The 18304-nt window shown below is 40.3% G+C and overlaps 1 protein-coding gene across 2 annotated transcripts; it reads left to right on the forward strand.

Annotated features, from left to right (window-relative positions):
• Window positions 1–640: 640 nt before the first annotated feature.
• Window positions 641–4734, forward strand: LOC131369385 (transcription factor SOX-9-like). Of its 2 annotated transcripts, none has more exons than XM_058416010.1 (3): window positions 641–1297; window positions 1808–2055; window positions 2888–4734. In XM_058416010.1, the coding sequence occupies exons 1-3, from the start codon at window positions 882–884 to the stop codon at window positions 3619–3621; spliced, it is 1398 nt and encodes a 465-aa protein (XP_058271993.1). In that variant the 5' UTR covers window positions 641–881; the 3' UTR covers window positions 3622–4734. The 2 variants fall into 2 exon arrangements, with proteins under 2 accessions (XP_058271993.1, XP_058272002.1); XM_058416019.1 differs by having other exon boundaries at window positions 2891–4734.
• Window positions 4735–18304: the final 13570 nt, after the last annotated feature.

An 18304-nucleotide genomic window follows, 5' to 3' on the forward strand; every position in this document is an offset into this window, starting at 1 on the left:
GACTCTAACAACTAATCTAGCAACTTCATTCAACTTTATTCATGAGGTAGATCTCATAAAATAAAGAGAAAATGTCAATCAGCCAGTCTGATAAACCAAATATAACTGTTTGTGTGTGTCCTTGAGTCAGATCTACATGTGTATGAAACAATAAAAAATTAAATATACTGGCCAAAAAACATGTAACATGGAAGAGCAACTCGTGTTTTTTTTTCATTATTAGTTCATATGAATGGTATCTTATATACAGAAAGTCCAGTATATGCTTATAATACTAAATACACAATATCAGGGAAATGAAGTTGCTCCTGACGACACCTGCCTAATGAACTTTTCTTGATGTTTACAGTTATAACAGTTATAGACTAACACATAGACTCAGTGCATCCACTGTCTAAAATCAGGGTAGTCTATAGAACATGTAGAGATTATCCAGGTGTTACTTTCCAAACAGTGCGTTCACAGAACTGTTCAACTTCAGCGATATAGTTTAAGATCTCGTTTTCAATCCGTAAGCGCGGCTGCGCGAGCGGGTACACACACACACACACACACACAGTGAGAGGGGAAGGAAGGGGGATCATGTTGCGTCTCCGCCTCTCAGCTGCGAATCTCTATAAAATACGAGCAGCATGAGGGAGTTTGTTCATTACATCTCCACCACTCCAACCCTGAGCTCAGAGTAAAGGAGCGGGATTCTTCACTAATCACCGATCCAAGACTTGAGAAAGTTTCAGAAGCGCTCGGATCTGATCGCGCTCTGATGGACTTGTGAAAAACTTTTGACAGCGAGTTTATCCATCGATTTTTTTGCACACTCTGTGCAGGATTCTTCACTGCGAAAAAAACTTTTCTTGTTCTATTTCCATTTTTTTTCTCGCATGAATCTCCTTGAGTCGTACGTGAAGATGGCCGACGAGCAGGACAAATGTCTCTCCGACGCACCGAGTCCGAGCATGTCGGAAGACTCTGCAGCCTCCCCGTGTGAGTCCGGCTCGGGCTCCGACACCGAGAACACGCGGCCGCCGTCCGAGAATCGGCTCAAGAAGGACGAAGAGGATGAAAACAAGTTCCCTGTGTGCATCCGCGACGCCGTGTCACAGGTGCTTAAAGGCTACGACTGGACGCTCGTGCCTATGCCGGTGCGCGTGAACGGTTCGGGGAAGAGCAAGCCGCACGTGAAGAGGCCCATGAACGCGTTTATGGTGTGGGCGCAGGCGGCACGCAGAAAACTGGCCGATCAGTATCCTCACCTTCATAACGCCGAACTCAGCAAAACCCTGGGCAAACTCTGGCGGTGAGATTTTCTTATGCACATTCAATTTCTGCACCTTTTCGTTGCATTTAAAATAATAATAATAATAATAATAATAGTAATAATAATAATAACAACAACAACAATGTCTTATTGTTCAGTAAGCTTTTTCTTATTAAAAAAAAATATATGTTAAATTGAATCTAAGAATTATTATTATTACTATTATTATTATTATTATTATTATTATTATTATTATTATTATTATTATTAAAACATCAGTAATACAGTAGTCCATGAATAAATTAAGTCTATACACTCATACTGAAAAGTTTTTATAGAGAAATGATTGCATAATGCGTTTATTAAAATGCAATAAAATAACAATATTTATCTAATGAATAAATAATAATAATAATAATAATAATAATAATAATAATAATAATAATAATAGCATGTATAATTGCAAAGTAAAAAATAAGGGAAAGATTAAGAAGAAGCGTGTAAAGGGTTTAGTTGCATACTTACTCATTTACTTGCTTCCTTTTTCAGACTGCTGAATGAAGGGGAGAAGCGACCGTTTGTGGAGGAGGCTGAGAGACTGCGAGTGCAACATAAGAAAGATCATCCGGACTACAAATACCAGCCCCGGCGGCGGAAGAGTGTGAAGGGCGGCCAGGGAGAAACCGAGGATAGCGAGCACACACACATTTCCCCCAACGCCATCTTTAAAGCCCTACAGAGAGCTGACTCTCCTGCTTCCAGCATGGGCGAGGTCCACTCTCCCGGAGACCACTCAGGTGAGTCCAAATAAATAAATAAATAAATATATTACATAGAAATACAGCCACTCCGTAATCACCTGTCTTTCCAAGACATACTGTACTGAAATTATTCCTATTATTATTATTATTATTATTATTATGATTATTATTATTATTATTATTATAGTAATATGTACATGGAAACATTTAAAACTTTATACGGGATGCATTATAGGACAACATTGTGTTTATATATATATATATATATATATATATATATATATATATATATACACTCCAGAGTTGTGTGTTTTTCCCGCTAAGAAAGAAAACTGATCATTTAATTCAGCAAGGGCAACATGATCCTAAGATACTGTTGCTAAAATCCTTTAAAACACAAACTGGTTTAGAATATAACGTGCATTTCATAGGTATTTATCCAAAACATTAGAATACACTATTGTTTCATAAACAGTATAGTCTAAAGGATTGTCTGTACTTGGTATCAGCTGCAGAGGGGCTGTTCCACAGTAATGTTTATGAATAGAGAATAGAACCAAATGATACATGTTTATATTGTGCTGATCACCATTTTAAAACATTGGGCAACTGTAAATAAAATAAAGCTGTTAAAGATTACCGAAAGCTGATGCAAACTTTCTAATTCTCTTTCCTTCACGTGTTTGTCGTTGCTCAAAAGTCTCCAGTGAAAATATTAAATGATGGTATGATTGCAGCTAAACCCAAAGGCAAACAATTTCCTCGTTCTTCTAAATCCCATCACTAGTTTCTTAATTTCACTGCTTTTTATTATTTACTTTAGTAGGACAAGGGCTAGATGGTTAACCATCTCTTTTCTTCCTTAAAGCAGGTCAGTCTCAGGGCCCTCCAACTCCCCCCACAACTCCCAAAACAGATGTTCCGAGTGTGAAATCAGACCTGAAGCGAGAGGGCCGTTCACTTCCAGAGGGTACGGGCCGCCAGCTCAACATTGACTTCCGCGACGTGGACATTGGTGAGCTGAGCAGCGACGTCATCTCCAACATGGATGGATTCGACGTGAATGAGTTTGACCAGTACTTGCCGACGCATGGAGCCCAGACCTACTCCTCTTCTGGGTATGGCATGGGCCAGACAGCAGGCACCAGCGGGCATGGCTGGATGAGCAAACAGCAGCCACAGCCGCAGCCTCAGCAGCACTCTCTTACCCCGCTTGGCACAGCTGGTGAGCAGGGTCAGGCCCAGCAGCGCCCGGCACACATCAAGACAGAGCAGCTCAGCCCGAGCCACTACAGTGAGCAGAGCCAGGGTTCACCCCAGCATGTGGCGTACGGTTCCTTCAACCTACAACATTACACTGCCACCACCTCTACGTACCCATCCATTGCTCGCACTCAGTATGACTACAGCGACCACCAGGGCGGTGCTGCCTCCTACTACAACCAGGGTTCAGGCCTCTATTCCACATATAGCTACATGAGTCCTGCCCAGAGGCCCATGTACACTCCTGTCGCTGATGCTAGTGGTGTTCCAAATGTGCCTCAGACCCACAGTCCCCAGTGGGAGCAGCAGCCAGTCTATACCCAGCTCTCCCGGCCTTAAATGACACAAAAAATGAGAATAAGAGAGGGAGACAGACTAAACTATTAGCACCACCCTATCCATAAGACATTGCTCATACGCACAGGCCTCAAAGGACCTGCTGTCCACTCCCTGCTCCAGCAAACACAGAAAACAAACAAAACAAGCAGGACTAATGTTTATTGTTTAAGTAAAGAAAATATCAAAAACGGCTCCCGACAGTGCCTTTTTAAAAGCTCTGAGTTGCGACTATATTTTTCTAGTTTTGATGAAAAAGAAACTCGCTTGAAAAGAGAGGAATCCTCTGTGAGGACATATTCATTATAAATATTTGTTAGTATGTACTGTGTATGTATTATCTCTTTTTGGTTGTTTTCAGGTTGTTCTGGGGGTTTTGTACATTTACAGAGGATGCGAGAGGTCTTAACTTCTCACCAGTGTATTTTTGTAAAATCAACACATCCCTTGTTGTTCCTCTGTACATGATTTCATGTGGTTCCCATAGTCTTTTACAAATGGGCAAAGCTGACAGCTGAAAAATATTCGTTTCCTGTGTGTGTTTGAACGTATCTGCATTCATTGCATTGGAAATGCCATACATGTACCAAGTGCCATTTAGTTGCACGTAAAGCCTTAGCCGAGATAAAGTCTGTCTGCGTGCCATCAGTGCCTGGTTAAGCAGTGTAGAGATCCGCAGTGCCTCAGTAGCCATCGCTCATCTTGCTCTTCATGTCTGAGGAGGACCAGGAAGTGCCCTTTGACTCGAGACTTCCCTAGAAGTCTCTATTGATCATTTGTTCATTCATCTGCCACCCCCATCAAGTCTTGACCTCTTTAATTTATTAATTAGTAATAACTTTATTTGAAAAGTAATAATTATTTGCATTTAATTTTTTTTATTTTTACTTCACCTCTGTCTGACTAATTTGATATGAAATCCCCCAACCCATGGGATCACAATTTAGTTGCAGTGCAAATTTTAACCATCTTGTTTTTATTTATCATTTGTAAATGTTTCCATTTAAATGGTCTTAATTAGTTGTGTACAGATATCTTATAATTGTGATAAAACTTGATCAAAACAGAAATAACTGGAAGTTTTCTTTTCTTTCTTTTTTTTTTTTTTCAATTAATTCTAACAATTATGGATAACTGGAGGCCTCGGCCACATTGTAAAGACATTCTTCTTTAATGAATCACCAGCATACATTTTTTGGTAAAGTTTTATTCCTTCTTCTTTTTTTCATATTTTAGATCTCATGACATTCTTTAATGCAATGATTGTTTGGAAAATGCCATTGTCTTAAGAAAAGCTTATCTTTTGTATCATACTGTTTGCAATAAAAAGAAAACATATAGAAAATAAAACATGTTTGCTATGGCTTTATTCAGCTTTTGGGAAAAAAATATTAATTTAATTAATATTAATTAACTTAATTTTAAGGCTATTATTATTATTATTATTATTATTATTATTATTATTATTATTATTATTATTCCTTGATTTGAACACAGTCTGCCTTCTCAATTTCACACTTAACAAAATTTCATGAGCACAAAAAAATATGAGTAGTCTCAAAAATATAGCAACATCCAGACAAAATAGAAAAGTCAAATCATCAGATGATTATTTTGTTTAAAACTTAGACAGGGGCAACATAATCTTTAAAACAACAAAATCTCAACACTGAATCCATCCAAGATGCATAAAAAGCAGAGATGCTTTAAACAAGTGCTTGGTGTGAGACTGGGCTCTGAGAACATGAGCTCACAGTACACTACTGAGCACTATTTTCATAATGAACAAGGCCAAGCTTTCCCTGACACCAATCCCCTACTGCTTACAGCTTACTGCTTAAAAAATAAACGGACAGCAGGATGCTGTTTATGCATTGCAACGTCTCACATAATGGTATCACAAAAAACTTGAAAAAGCACAGACTGTACAAACACAATCAAAGTTTGATTTGGACAGAGCTGAAATTGGGATGGGAGACTGACTGGGAGTGAAAGAGAGAGAGAGAGAGAGAGAGAGAGAGAGAGAGAGGGACTACTCTTTAAAAACCTTTTAATTTTTTGGCCAGACTAAACCACACTCTATAATGGTGATAGAGGTCCAATACTCCAGAAAAGACCAAACCCTCCATCTGCCATCAGACATTTGTCCAGTACCAAAACTATCCATGTACTACTTTCAGCACAAACTATGAAAAAGAGTAGCTATGCTATGCAATGCATTGTGGGCCGCATCTGATAAAGCCATCAGCACATATTTTTTGAGGAAGGAGTAGGCCTCTGTTTTACTCCTGTTTTACTGCTTTCTCAACATCCACCAAAACAACTCTAACAGTGCCCATGACTAGGCAAGCACACAGTGCCACTGCCTACATCCTTCATCATTGATGTAATTACCTTACATGCCTCATGACATCATGCTTCATGTCCACCAGGAAATGACATCATGATCAGCAAGTCATAACAACATCTGACCTCAACCAAAGAGGATAAAAGGTAAAGCCATGAGGCTAGTTGTGATTTTTGATATGGTTGATATTGATTGGTAATAAAACGTCAAGTGATTTATAAAGAATTGCTTAGTGCAATGTGTTGAGAAACTTGAATGTGAATGTGTGCAAGCATCATGGCCACACACTACCCCCCAAAAACAGTGGGAGTGGACTGATAAATGTTCCTGTGAGGGATTCGGAAACTGGACCAAATTTTTCTTTGCTGTCAGACTGGCCTCTGTGAGGGCATGTTTCCCAGGAGGACTCCATTATTATTCCACACAGACGTCGGCCCCCTCCGGACCCAATGTGTGGTCTTTTTTTTTTGGTTTTTAAGACCCTACGAGAAAGAGGGAAAGAGCAAAGAAATTGAGCCCTTGGAAACTGGATGACAATAGAAGCAACAAAACAGAGTGAAACAAGTCAGGATGGGGGGGTGTTTGGTAGGAGTAGAGTAGTGTGGAATGGAGTGGTGTGGTGTGGTGGGGAGTGGTGTAGACTGGATTGGTGTGGTGTAGACTGGATTGGTGTGGTATAGAGTGGATTGGTGTAGAGTAGTGTAAAGTGGAGTGGTGTGGTGTAGAGTGGTGTGGTATAGAGTGGTGTGGTATAGAATGGATTGGTGTAGAGTGGTGTGGTATAGAATGGATTGGTGTAGAGTGGTGTGGTATAGAGTGGTGTGGTGTGGTATAGAATGGATTGGTGTAGAGTGGTGTAGTGTGGTGTAAAGTGGTGTGGTATAGAGTGGTGTGGTATAGAATGGATTGGTGTAGAGTGGTGTGGTATAGAGTGGTGTGGTGTGGTATAGAATGGATTGGTGTAGAGTGGTGTAGTGTGGTGTAAAGTGGTGTGGTATAGAGTGGTGTGGTGTGGTATAGAGTGGACTGGTGTAGAGTGGTGTAGTGTGGTGTAAAGTGGAGTGGTGTGGTGTAGAATGGTGTGGTATAGAGTGGTGTGGTGTGGTGTAGAGTGGAGTGGAGTGGTGTGGTGTGGTATAGAGTGGTGTGGTGTAGAGTGGTGTGGTGTAAAGTGGTTTGGTGTGGTGTGGTGTAGAGTGAAGTGGTGTGGTGTAGTGTAGAGTAGAGTGGTATGGTGTAAAGTGGAGTGGTGTAGAGTGGAGTGGTATGGTGTAGAGTGGAGTGGTGTGGTGTGAAGTGGTGTGGTGTGTTGTAGAGTGGAGTGGTGTTGTTTAGAGTGGTGTGGTGTAGAGTGGTGTAGAGTAGAGTGGTGTGGTGTAGAGTAGAGTGATGTGATGTAGAGTGGTGTGGTGTAAAGTGGTGTGGTGTGATGTAGAGTACAGTGGTGTGGTGTAGAGTAGAGTGGTGTGATGTAGAGTGGTGTGGTGTGGTGTAGAGTAGAGTGGTGTGATGCAGAGGGGTGTGGTGTGGTGTGGTGTGGAGTAGAGTGATGTGATGTAAAGTGGTGTGGTGTGGTGTAGAGTAGAGTGGTGTGGTGCAGAGGGGTGTGGTGTAGAGTAGAGTGGTGTGGTGTGAAGTTGTGTGCTGTGGTGTGGTGTGGTGTAGAATGTGGTGTAGTGTGGTGTGTTGTAGAGTGGAGTGGTGTTGTTTAGAGTGGTGTGGTGTAGAGTGGTGTAGAGTAGAGTGGTGTGGTGTGGTGTAGAGTAGAGTGGTGTGATGTAGAGTGGTGTGGTTTAGAGTAGAGTGCAGTGATGTAGAGGGGTGTGGTGTGGTGCGGTGTAGAGTGGAGTGGTGTGATGTAGAGTGGTGTGTGGTAGAGTGGTGTGGTGTACAGTAGAGTGGTGTGATGCAGAAGGGTGTGGTGTGGTGTTGTGTAGAGTGGAGTAGTATGATGTAGTGTGGTTTGGAGTGCGGTGATGTAGAGGGGTGTGGTGTGGTGCGGTGTAGAGTGGAGTGGTGTAGAGTAGATTGGTGTGGTGTAGAGTGTTGTGATGTAGAGTGGTGTGGTGTGGTGTGTTGTAGAATGGAGTGGTGTTGTTTAGAGTGGTTTGGTGTGATGTAGAGTGGTGTAGAGTAGAGTGGTGTGATGCAGAGGGGTGTGGTGTGATGTAGAGTGGTTTGGTGTGATGTAGAGTGGTGTGGTGTAGAGTGGAGTGGTGTGATGTAGAGTGAAGTGGTTTGGTGTGGTGTAGAGTGGAGTGGAGTGGTGTGATGTAGAGTGGTGTGGTGTAGAGTGGTGTGCTGTGTGGTGTTTTGGTGTAGAATGGTGTGGGGTGATGTGGTGTGGTGTGGTCTTGAGCGGTGTGGTGTGGTGTGGTCTTGAGTGGTGTGGTATGGTGTGATGTAGAGTGGAGTATTGTGATGTAGAGTGGAGTATTGTGATGTAGAGTGGTGTGGTGTGATGTAGAATGGAGTGGTGTGGTGTAGAGTGAAGTGGTGTGGTGTGGTGTAGAGTGGAGTGGTGTGGTGTGATGTAGAGTGGAGTGGTGTATGGTGTTTTGGTGTAGAATGGTGTGGGGTGATGTGGTTTGGTGTGGTGTGGTCTTGAGCAGTGTGGTGTGGTGTGGTATTGAGCAGTGTGGTGTGGTCTTGAAGACTGTGGTGTGGTGTGGTCTTGAGCAGTGTGGTGTGGTCTTGAAGAGTGTGGTGTGGTCTTGAAGAGTGTGGTGTGGTGTGGTCTTGAGCAGTGTGGTGTGGTCTTGAAGAGTGTGGTGTGGTGTGGTCTTGAAGAGTGTGGTGTGGTGTGGTCTTGAAGAGTGTGGTGTGGTCTTGAGCAGTGTGGTGTGGTGTGGTGTGGTGTGGTCTTGAAGAGTGTGGTGTGGTCTTGAGCAGTGTGGTGTGGTGTGGTCTTGAAGAGTGTGGTGTGGTGTAGACTTGACCAGTGTGGTGTGGTGTGGTCTTGAGCAGTGTGGTGTGGTCTTGAAGAGTGTGGTGTGGTCTTGAAGAGTGTGGTGTGGTGTGGACTTGACCAGTGTGGTGTGGTGTGGTCTTGACCAGTGTGGTGTGGTGTGGTCTTGAAGAGTGTGGTGTGGTCTTGAAGAGTGTGGTGTGGTCTTGAAGAGTGTGGTGTGGTCTTGAAGAGTGTGGTGTGGTCTTAAAGAGTGTGGTGTGGTGTGGTCTTGAAGAGTGTGGTGTGGTCTTGAAGAGTGTGGTGTGGTCTTGAGCAGTGTGGTGTGGTCTTGAAGAGTGTGGTGTGGTGTGGTCTTGAGCAGTGTGGTGTGGTGTGGTGTGGTCTTGAAGAGTGTGGTGTGGTGTTGACTTGACCAGTGTGGTGTGGTGTGGTCTTGAAGAGTGTGGTGTGGTGTGCTCTTGAAGAGTGTGGTGTGGTCTTAAAGAGTGTGGTGTGGTGTGGTCTTAAAGAGTGTGGTGTGGTCTTAAAGAGTGTGGTGTGGTGTGGTCTTGAAGAGTGTGGTGTGGTGTGGTCTTGAAGAGTGTGGTGTGGTGTGGTCTTGAAGAGTGTGGTGTGGTCTTGAGCAGTGTGGTGTGGTGTGGTGTGGTCTTGAGCAGTGTGGTGTGGTGTGGTCATGAAGAGTTTGGTGTGGTGTGGACTTGACCAGTGTGGTGTGGTGTGGTCTTGAGCAGTGTGGTATGGTGTGGTCTTGAAGAGTGTGGTGTGGTCTTGAAGAGTGTGGTGTGGTCTTGACCAGTGTGGTGTGGTGTGGTGTGGTCTTGAAGAGTGTGGTGTGGTGTGGTCTTGACCAGTGTGGTGTGGTGTGGTCTTGAAGAGTGTGGTGTGGTCTTGACCAGTGTGGTGTGGTGTGGTCTTGAAGAGTGTGGTGTGGTCTTGACCAGTGTGGTGTGGTGTGGTGTGGTCTTGAAGAGTGTGGTGTGGTGTGGTCTTGACCAGTGTGGTGTGGTGTGGTGTGGTCTTGAAGAGTGTGGTGTGGTCTTGACCAGTGTGGTGTGGTGTGGTCTTGAGCAGTGTGGTGTGGTGTGGACTTGACCAGTGTGGTGTGGTCTTAAAGAGTGTGGTGTGGTCTTAAAGAGTGTGGTGTGGTGTGGTCTTGAAGAGTGTGGTGTGGTGTGGTCTTGAAGAGTGTGGTGTGGTCTTGAAGAGTGTGGTGTGGTCTTGAGCAGTGTGGTGTGGTCTTGAGCAGTGTGGTGTGGTGTGGTCTTGAAGAGTGTGGTGTGGACTTGACCAGTGTGGTGTGGTCTTGAGCAGTGTGGTATGGTGTGGTCTTGAAGAGTGTGGTGTGGTCTTGAAGAGTGTGGTGTGGTCTTGAAGAGTGTGGTGTGGACTTGACCAGTGTGGTGTGGTGTGGTGTGGTCTTGAAGAGTGTGGTGTGGTGTGGTCTTGAAGAGTGTGGTGTGGTGTGGTCTTGACCAGTGTGGTGTGGTGTGGTCTTGAAGAGTGTGGTGTGGTGTGGTTTTGACCAGTGTGGTGTGGTGTGGTCTTGACCAGTGTGGTGTGGTGTGGTGTGGACTTGAAGAGTGTGGTGTGGTCTTGAAGAGTGTGGTGTGGTGTGGTCTTGAATAGTGTGGTGTGGTGTCGTCTTGACCAGTGTGGTGTGGTGTGGTCTTGAAGAGTGTGGTGTGGTGTGGTTTTGACCAGTGTGGTGTGGTGTGGTGTGGTCTTGAAGAGTGTGGTGTGGTGTGGTGTGGTCTTGAAGAGTGTGGTGTGGTGTGGTCTTGAAGAGTGTGGTGTGGTTTTGAAGAGTGTGGTGTGGTGTGGTCTTAAAGAGTGTGGTGTGGTGTGGTTTTGAAGAGTGTGGTGTGGTGTGGTGTGGTCTTAAAGAGTGTGGTGTGGTGTGGTTTTGAAGAGTGTGGTGTGGTGTGGTCTTGAAGAGTGTGGTGTGGTGTGGTCTTGAAGAGTGTGGTGTGGTCTTGAAGAGTGTGGTGTGGTGTGGTCTTGAAGAGTGTGGTGTGGTGTGGTCTTGAGTGGTGTGGTGTGGTCTTGAGTGGTGTGGTGTGGTGTGGTCTTGAAGTGTGTGGTGTGGTCTTGAAGAGTGTGGTGTGGTGTGGTCTTGAAGAGTGTGGTGTGGTGTGGTCTTGAGTGGTGTGGTGTGGTGTGGTCTTGAGTGGTGTGGTGTGGTGTGGTCTTGAGTGGTGTGGTGTGGTGTGGTCTTGAAGTGTGTGGTGTGGTGTGGTCTTGAGTGGTGTGGTGTGGTCTTGAAGTGTGTGGTGTGGTGTGGTCTTGAGTGGTGTGGTCGTGTTTTTTTAATTAAAAATAAATAAATAAAAATAATAATAATTATTATAAAAACAATAAGGGCACACTTACATTTCCCATCAAATATCATAGAGTATTAAATTAACAAATAACATCTCAAAAACATCAAGCTGTCTAAAGCTTCTTAAAGCATTGACAACTTCATGGTAATTTGATATAAGCTTCTTCTTATTATTATCTAATAGCTTCTGTGGTGAACTTACAATCATCTGCAAAATGACGCTTCAATTTATTTATTTACTTACTCCATTCTGACATGTTCTTATGTGTTATGAATGTGTGTGGACCACATGCTGTGGACTACAGCTCCCATGATCCTGATCAGTCCTACTAGAACATGTGTATTCAGACACTAACGCCTTTGAATAACCCTCAGACTCTCAGTTACTTTGTGTGCTCCTACTCCAACATTGTGTCTTTATTCACCTGGATTCATCAGTATTTTACCCACATCCTGCTTTATCTTAACGATTTACTTTTGTCTATTTTCTGGGTGCTGAGGGTTTTGGTTTATCTTCTAAAACATACAAAATATCCCCTTGTGTGCATCTATCCACCTCACTCACTGACAGAAATTGGAAATGGCCTCTTTTCTGCTCTCTGAGACTGTGTACCTGAGCAAAACTGCCTTTCTTATTACTTAATCTTTATTTCATTTTTTAATTCACCTGCATGTACTTTGTTCCATATTGTAACCCTGTTTAATTTATTTAACATTTATCAGCTACATACAATTTTGAAACTCTTCACTACTAGCTAAGCTAAGCACAAAAAATACTGTACTACATTTTGGAAAACAACTGCATTGCTGAAACTGTCTGCTCTGATACGCGTACTTTCTTTTCCGACACTGTTGTCAGTTGTTTACGTTGCCAGGGAAACGTCACCGATCACTGACTGTGAGTGGATATGGCAAATTTTTGTAGCATTAAACAAGACTTAAATTGGTAATCCAACCTTGGGAATGTGTATTAAGTTTCAGATTTTTTTTAGTATAAAAGATTTCATTACTTTTAGTTGGCAGTCTGCTCTTAAAGTGTTTTATATGACACACCTAGGAATGAATTAAGCAGACAAGTGTATTAAGTACACTTTACATTTTATATTTATACTTCATTGTGTTGCCTAGTCAATAGAATATCATATCAAGTGCTTTACTGTAAGCTTTTGTGAATAAACCAAATTTAAATATACTTTGCAGTATAAACAGCAGTATATCTCTCTAAATAGTGTATTACTGATACAAATGTGATGTACTTATTTAGCGAGTGGCTGTCAGAGTTATCATAGCCTTCCTGTCAGCTTGAACCACTCTAACCATTCACTTTTAATCATCTCTCTCATTATCAATCCCATAGAACCACTGCTCTCTGGATGTTTTATTGGTTGTTTTTTTATGTGTTTTATTATTATGTGTAAACACTAGATAATGTTGATGGGAAAATCCCAGGAGATTTACCGTTTCTGAAATACTCCAACCAGCCAATCTGAAACGTAATAAATATATTAAGCATTAATACAATTAACAAGGCGAAGGTGAAGAGGTTTGCATTTTTCAATCCTTTCTTTGTATTAAAATCAATGGTATACTGTATGTAAAAATTATGGAGGAAGAGAGAGAGAGAGAGCGAGAGAGAGAGAGAGAGAGAGAGAGAGAGAGTTATTATTGTATATTGTTATATACTACTATTATATTTTTATATTTTATTTTAAGATCAAAGTTAGGCAAGATGAAAGCAAAAATAATGTATAATAAAAATTGCCTGTAGGTTCTTCTTCTTCTCCTTCTTCTTCTTCTTCTTCTTCTTCTTCTTCTTATTATTATTATTATTATTATTATTATCATTATTATTATTATCACAGTATTATTTGTGTTTCAGTTTGGTGAATAAACTTAAGTAGAAAAAACAACTTTTAAAAAGTAGTACCAGTGCCAGTCCTGCAGTGTAACTCTCTCTCTCTCTCTCTCTCTCTCTCTCTCTTTCTCGCTCTATTTCTGTTTTTTTCGGTTAACCCAATACATTATTACTCAGGAAGTGGGTATGTACTCAGTAAATATTCATCTAGTCTAGCCCCATTAAGAAATCAAGCCATGGCTGCAGTGCGGCCTGAGGGACCCTGCAGCAGCTCCTTCTCTTTGTCTTAGGATGGGGATAAGGTTGGCAGAATCCCCAGGTCAGAGCAGCAAAATTCTATTACCATAATCTCATTAACTGTATCTGTGGCTTTAGGCACTCCACATGGCCTGGGCTGAGTCGAGAGTGAGGGATAGAGGTAGCAGAAAACGCACATCATCTAGGTCGGATTAGCAGGACGGCTATCAACTGTCAGCTCTTGCTTGTGTCTATAGCAGAGACAGAAATCAGAGCTGATGCTGTGCATTAGGATTTCAGGACACACTTAAGAGTTTGGAAGTAAATGACACTGTCCATGACGATTCAAATAAAAAGCCTCCATTGTCTGTGGATAGTTTTAATCTGTGTACCGTAAAGCAGAAATACAGACAAAAAAAAAAGACAAAAAACAGCATAAAGACAAAAAAAAAAAAAAAAAATTCGCCTGTTTCTATTAAAGATCTACTGTATGCTAATTGTGCATAGCCATTCTTTATACACTTCTCAGAAATGCCCTTCCACAACAGCCAGTGCTCTTTACCAGCATTACACTTATGATCTGGACACAATCAAATGCTGTAGACTACACACTTGGCCTTAATTTGGTGCAGAGTCTGAGCCTAAACCATGGATCTCATCTCCATCTCTATGCCCATTATTCAATAACATACAGAGGAGCAATCTTGATGTCATTAAGAGGATTTTTTTTTTCTGAACTTCCATTTGTTTTCAATTACCTACTTTTAAAAATTATAGTTGCTGGCTCCACCACACATGTGGGCTGATGTTACATAGTTTGTCTTAGTTTGCTAGTCTGTTACCTTGTAAATCTCAGTTGGAGTAATCCGTTTACAGCCTGGGCCCCAAACGCACAAAAACTGTTTGCTCAAGTGGAGCTGTGGGGTGAAAATGATCCCACTGTTTGTCTAAATGTTCTGCTAAGTGATGCTGCACATCCTCCTCAAAGCTTAAAGATGGTTCGAGTTTCTATGCTACTTTTTTAATTAAACCTTTATTAGACAAATCTTCCCAAAATGTCCAGCATTACAATTTGCTGATCTATCATGCACATTGCGAGGTTGTGTGCCAGTGGAGTGATTACCTCTTATTTGCCTCCTATTTTGAAGATGTTGAAGAGAATTTCTCTCTGAGGGGGTGAATTATTCACTTGACTTTGCCAGCCAAATAAGAGCCATGTCTTTTTGTTCTGTCGCTACAAATGCTTTCTGCTCTGTAAGGAGAAACTGTTTTTTGATAAAAAAATAAAAACTTTTTTGATAAAAAATAAGTACATAAATAAATCAGCATGATGAATTATTAGTCACAAAAAGCACAACATGACAAAAGCTAGCAAGTTATCAAAGAAGGCATAGCAAGGAGGATTATATTTCTCATCCATAATTCAAAGATTTCAGTGAAGGATAAGAATCATGGCTTTTATTCATCATAGTGGCATTAGAGATTTAAGTGTATGAATTAATCTGCAAGTGATATATGAAATGATACAAAAATAAGCAGGATTTCCAATCGCAAAAGAATCAGATTCAAATATATTATATATATCACCCTCATATACTGTATACCAAAAATGCTCTAATTGATTTCAACGTTGCAATAAAACCATAAAAGCATTCAGTAGGCAGTCAACCAAGATAGAAGTGGAAAGGAAGGAAATAAATAAATCTGGATGAGACAGGTTGGAAATTCAATGAAGGTGCTTATGTCTAAGGTTTAGTGCATGAATTTAGCATAAAAGTGCTCACTGGCAGTTTTATTAAGAGCACCTGCACTCCCTGTCCACTTTATTAGAAACACATTCATGCAGTTATCCAATCAGCCAATCATTTGGCAGCATTGCAAATGTATATCTTGCAGACAAATGTCTATAGCTTCAGCTGACTGGAAAAAAACATCACAAAGTCTTTTCTTTCTTCAACTGCCCAGTTTCAGTGACCCTCTGCCTGCTGTGACCTGTTTATGGCTTACAGGAGTGGAACCTGATGTGTTCTTCTGCTATTGTAGTCCATCCACTTCAAGGCTCAATGTAATGTTTGTTCTGAGATGCTTTTCTGCTCACCACAGTTGTAAAGAGTGGCTATTAGACTTAATATAGCCTTCCTGTCAGATTAAACAAGTCTCATTATTCACCTCTGACCTCTCACAACAAGCCAACAGCAACAACAGCAACAAGCCAACAGAACCACTGATCAGTGGATGTTTTTTTGGGATTTTTTTTGTTTGTTTTACATTATTTTGCATGTGCAAATCTTAGGAGATTAGCAGTTTTTCCAAAAAAAAAAAAATCTAACCAGACCATCTGGCATTGTGAATAAATAAAATAATATTAAGCATAAACACAATGAGGGTAAGCTATGTGAAGAGGTTTGCCTTTTTTAAAAATAATCATTCCTTTTTTCTAAAATACATGGCATATGTAATAATTATGGAGGATGTGTGCTCTGTTTTTATTTTTATTTTTTATTGTCTTTGTCTTGTATGTGTGTTCTATTATATTCCATTCTACAGTAATATTATACACCATTATAATGTATTTTATTGTATTATTTAATTTTGTTTAAGACCAAGTAGAAAAGGTAACGGTTTCACTTATATGTACAGGCATTTCTAGGTCTTTATCCACTGTAGATTTACTCAAAGCTTTATTTGTAAATAATACTGTAGTTAAGTCAGGTTTCCATGCTGAACCCTCAGCTGGTGGAGCTTCATTGTGCAGGATGAAGAGCCATGTGGTGCCGAGCCTTGAAAAAAAATCCCACATGCTTTTCTCTGACTGGACATGACTTAAATAAACAAAGAATAAAACAAAATCAACACTGAATAAACCTTTTTTTCCCTCTATTTTAGTGTTAAAATTATTTAAGAACATAAAAAAACAAAAAAACAACAAAAACATCATCTGTGTGTCTTTGAGTAACCTGGGTGTGTCGATTCAGCCCAGTCACTGCTCCCCTGTGCCTCATGTACATAAATGCACTCGGAAAGAACAAACTGATACAGATGCTTGAGCGTTGTGATTCACATTTACAGTTTAAACATCAACACTAAACCCCTTTACTTTAACACACAGATCCCTTCTGCAAAAGTGTGATTAGTTAAATTCATTATCTGTTTTTATTGTTATTACTTATAGTGCTACTACTGCTTACCTGCTATAATTACTGATGATAAAGTAAAAAAATAAAATAATAAAAATTATTTTACAGTGTTTTAATTCACTCTTATTTATAGATGAAAAGGTTGATGAATAAGGAAACATTTACAAAAATTTGTATCCTAATATAATATAATATAATATAATATAATATAATATAATATAATATAATATAATATAATATAGAACACTTATAATAGTGCATAATTTTTTAAATGCAAAATGAAAGAATATAAAGATATATAGTATGGTTTTGGGATGTAAATACAGTCTCTGTACAGAGATTTCACACAGCAACTACATATGGAGCATCTTATCTTATAATAATAATAATAATAATAATAATAATAATAATAATAATAATAATAATAATAATAAAAACAGAGCAAACTGTCAATAGGTCAGATATACATAATGCTTTACACAATTTAGTATTTAACCTCTAAAATACAAGATTAAGGACAATACATTAAAATATGCTTGCTTTGAATCAGCTATGTGATTAGGGCACAATAAAAGATTAAAATTTTACCTATTTATTCTTCAACTCTCCATTGGCTTTCCATTTCCATTTTCCCCCAAAACCTACACACATGCATATTCATTAGTAATAATTCTTCTATTATCTGTCTTTCTATTCTCCTTATTATATCACAGAACCCACATTAGAGTAAAATGTACCAGTTCATATAAGTATCACAATGGCGACTTTTTTTTTTTTTTTTACTTAAACCTAGCATTTAAAAAAGTGTTTTCAAAGAATCATGATACCGGTTAAGGAAGGATTTAGCAAGCTTCCTCTGCCTGAGTATAAGCATGTATATGTGTATTTGTGTCTCTGTGAGTAATGCCATAAAAGCACAACTCCTGCTAATTTATGTTCTGTCCCTGCGTCACACATGGCTGCACTGTAAAGACACTGATTCCAGATGTGTGTGTGTGTGTATGTGTGTGTGTGTGTGTGTGTGTGAAAGTGAGTGGTTGTTTTGTTTGGAGTTTCCTTTCACACCCCTGTGGTCCTCCTCTTCCTTCTGGTTGGTGCTCATGGTCTTCAGTTTAACATGTGCGACCTGTCACAGTTCGCTTCTTTTCTGCTGGGAAAGCACTGGGTGAAATATAGCAGTGTTCTTGCCATCAAAGGAAGTATTTCTCAGTAAATATTATAAGGACTCCACTGTAAAGAATCAGAAGATAAATGGAGACAGTTACAGTACAGCTATTTTATAGTAAGAAGTAAAATGATTATCTTCAGTTGGATATATACGGCAGTCTACATCTTGGTAGAGCAGGTTGATATTTGACCTTGAAATTTTCTTCTACTTTTTTTTTTATAATATCTAAAAAAAAAATAATTATAAGCCTCAGCAGCACCATGCACAAGATCCCACTGCATATATTTTCTAATACCTGCATCAGTCATGCTCCATATGCAGTCAGGTGAAATCTCTCAACAGATACTGCATTTCCATTCAAAAATGCATAAACGATTGAACTGTAAGACAATTAGACCTTTTTTTTTTTGCACTGCTGCATTGTTTCATTTTTATGATTTGCCAACACAAACTTTGTAACCATTCACACATGGTGTCTCTTGCTAGTAAAACTGCCTCTCTGATCTCTGCATGGTTCAACTTGCTTTCATATGCCTGTGCGTGTCATGATGTGTTATTAAAACTAAATGTTTCTCAGTATTTTAGCAAAAAATAGTATTCATTTTGTTACTTATATTGCAGTCTGTATCAGCAGAGGCGCTTACTCTTTTTGTATCTACGACCCCTTAAACGGTAAAATAAATTTTATAGACCCCTAAGTACAGATTTCAG

The sequence above is a fragment of the Hemibagrus wyckioides genome, linkage group LG02 (genome assembly GCF_019097595.1).
Source record: "Hemibagrus wyckioides isolate EC202008001 linkage group LG02, SWU_Hwy_1.0, whole genome shotgun sequence".
In the NCBI taxonomy this organism is placed as follows: domain Eukaryota; kingdom Metazoa; phylum Chordata; class Actinopteri; order Siluriformes; family Bagridae; genus Hemibagrus; species Hemibagrus wyckioides.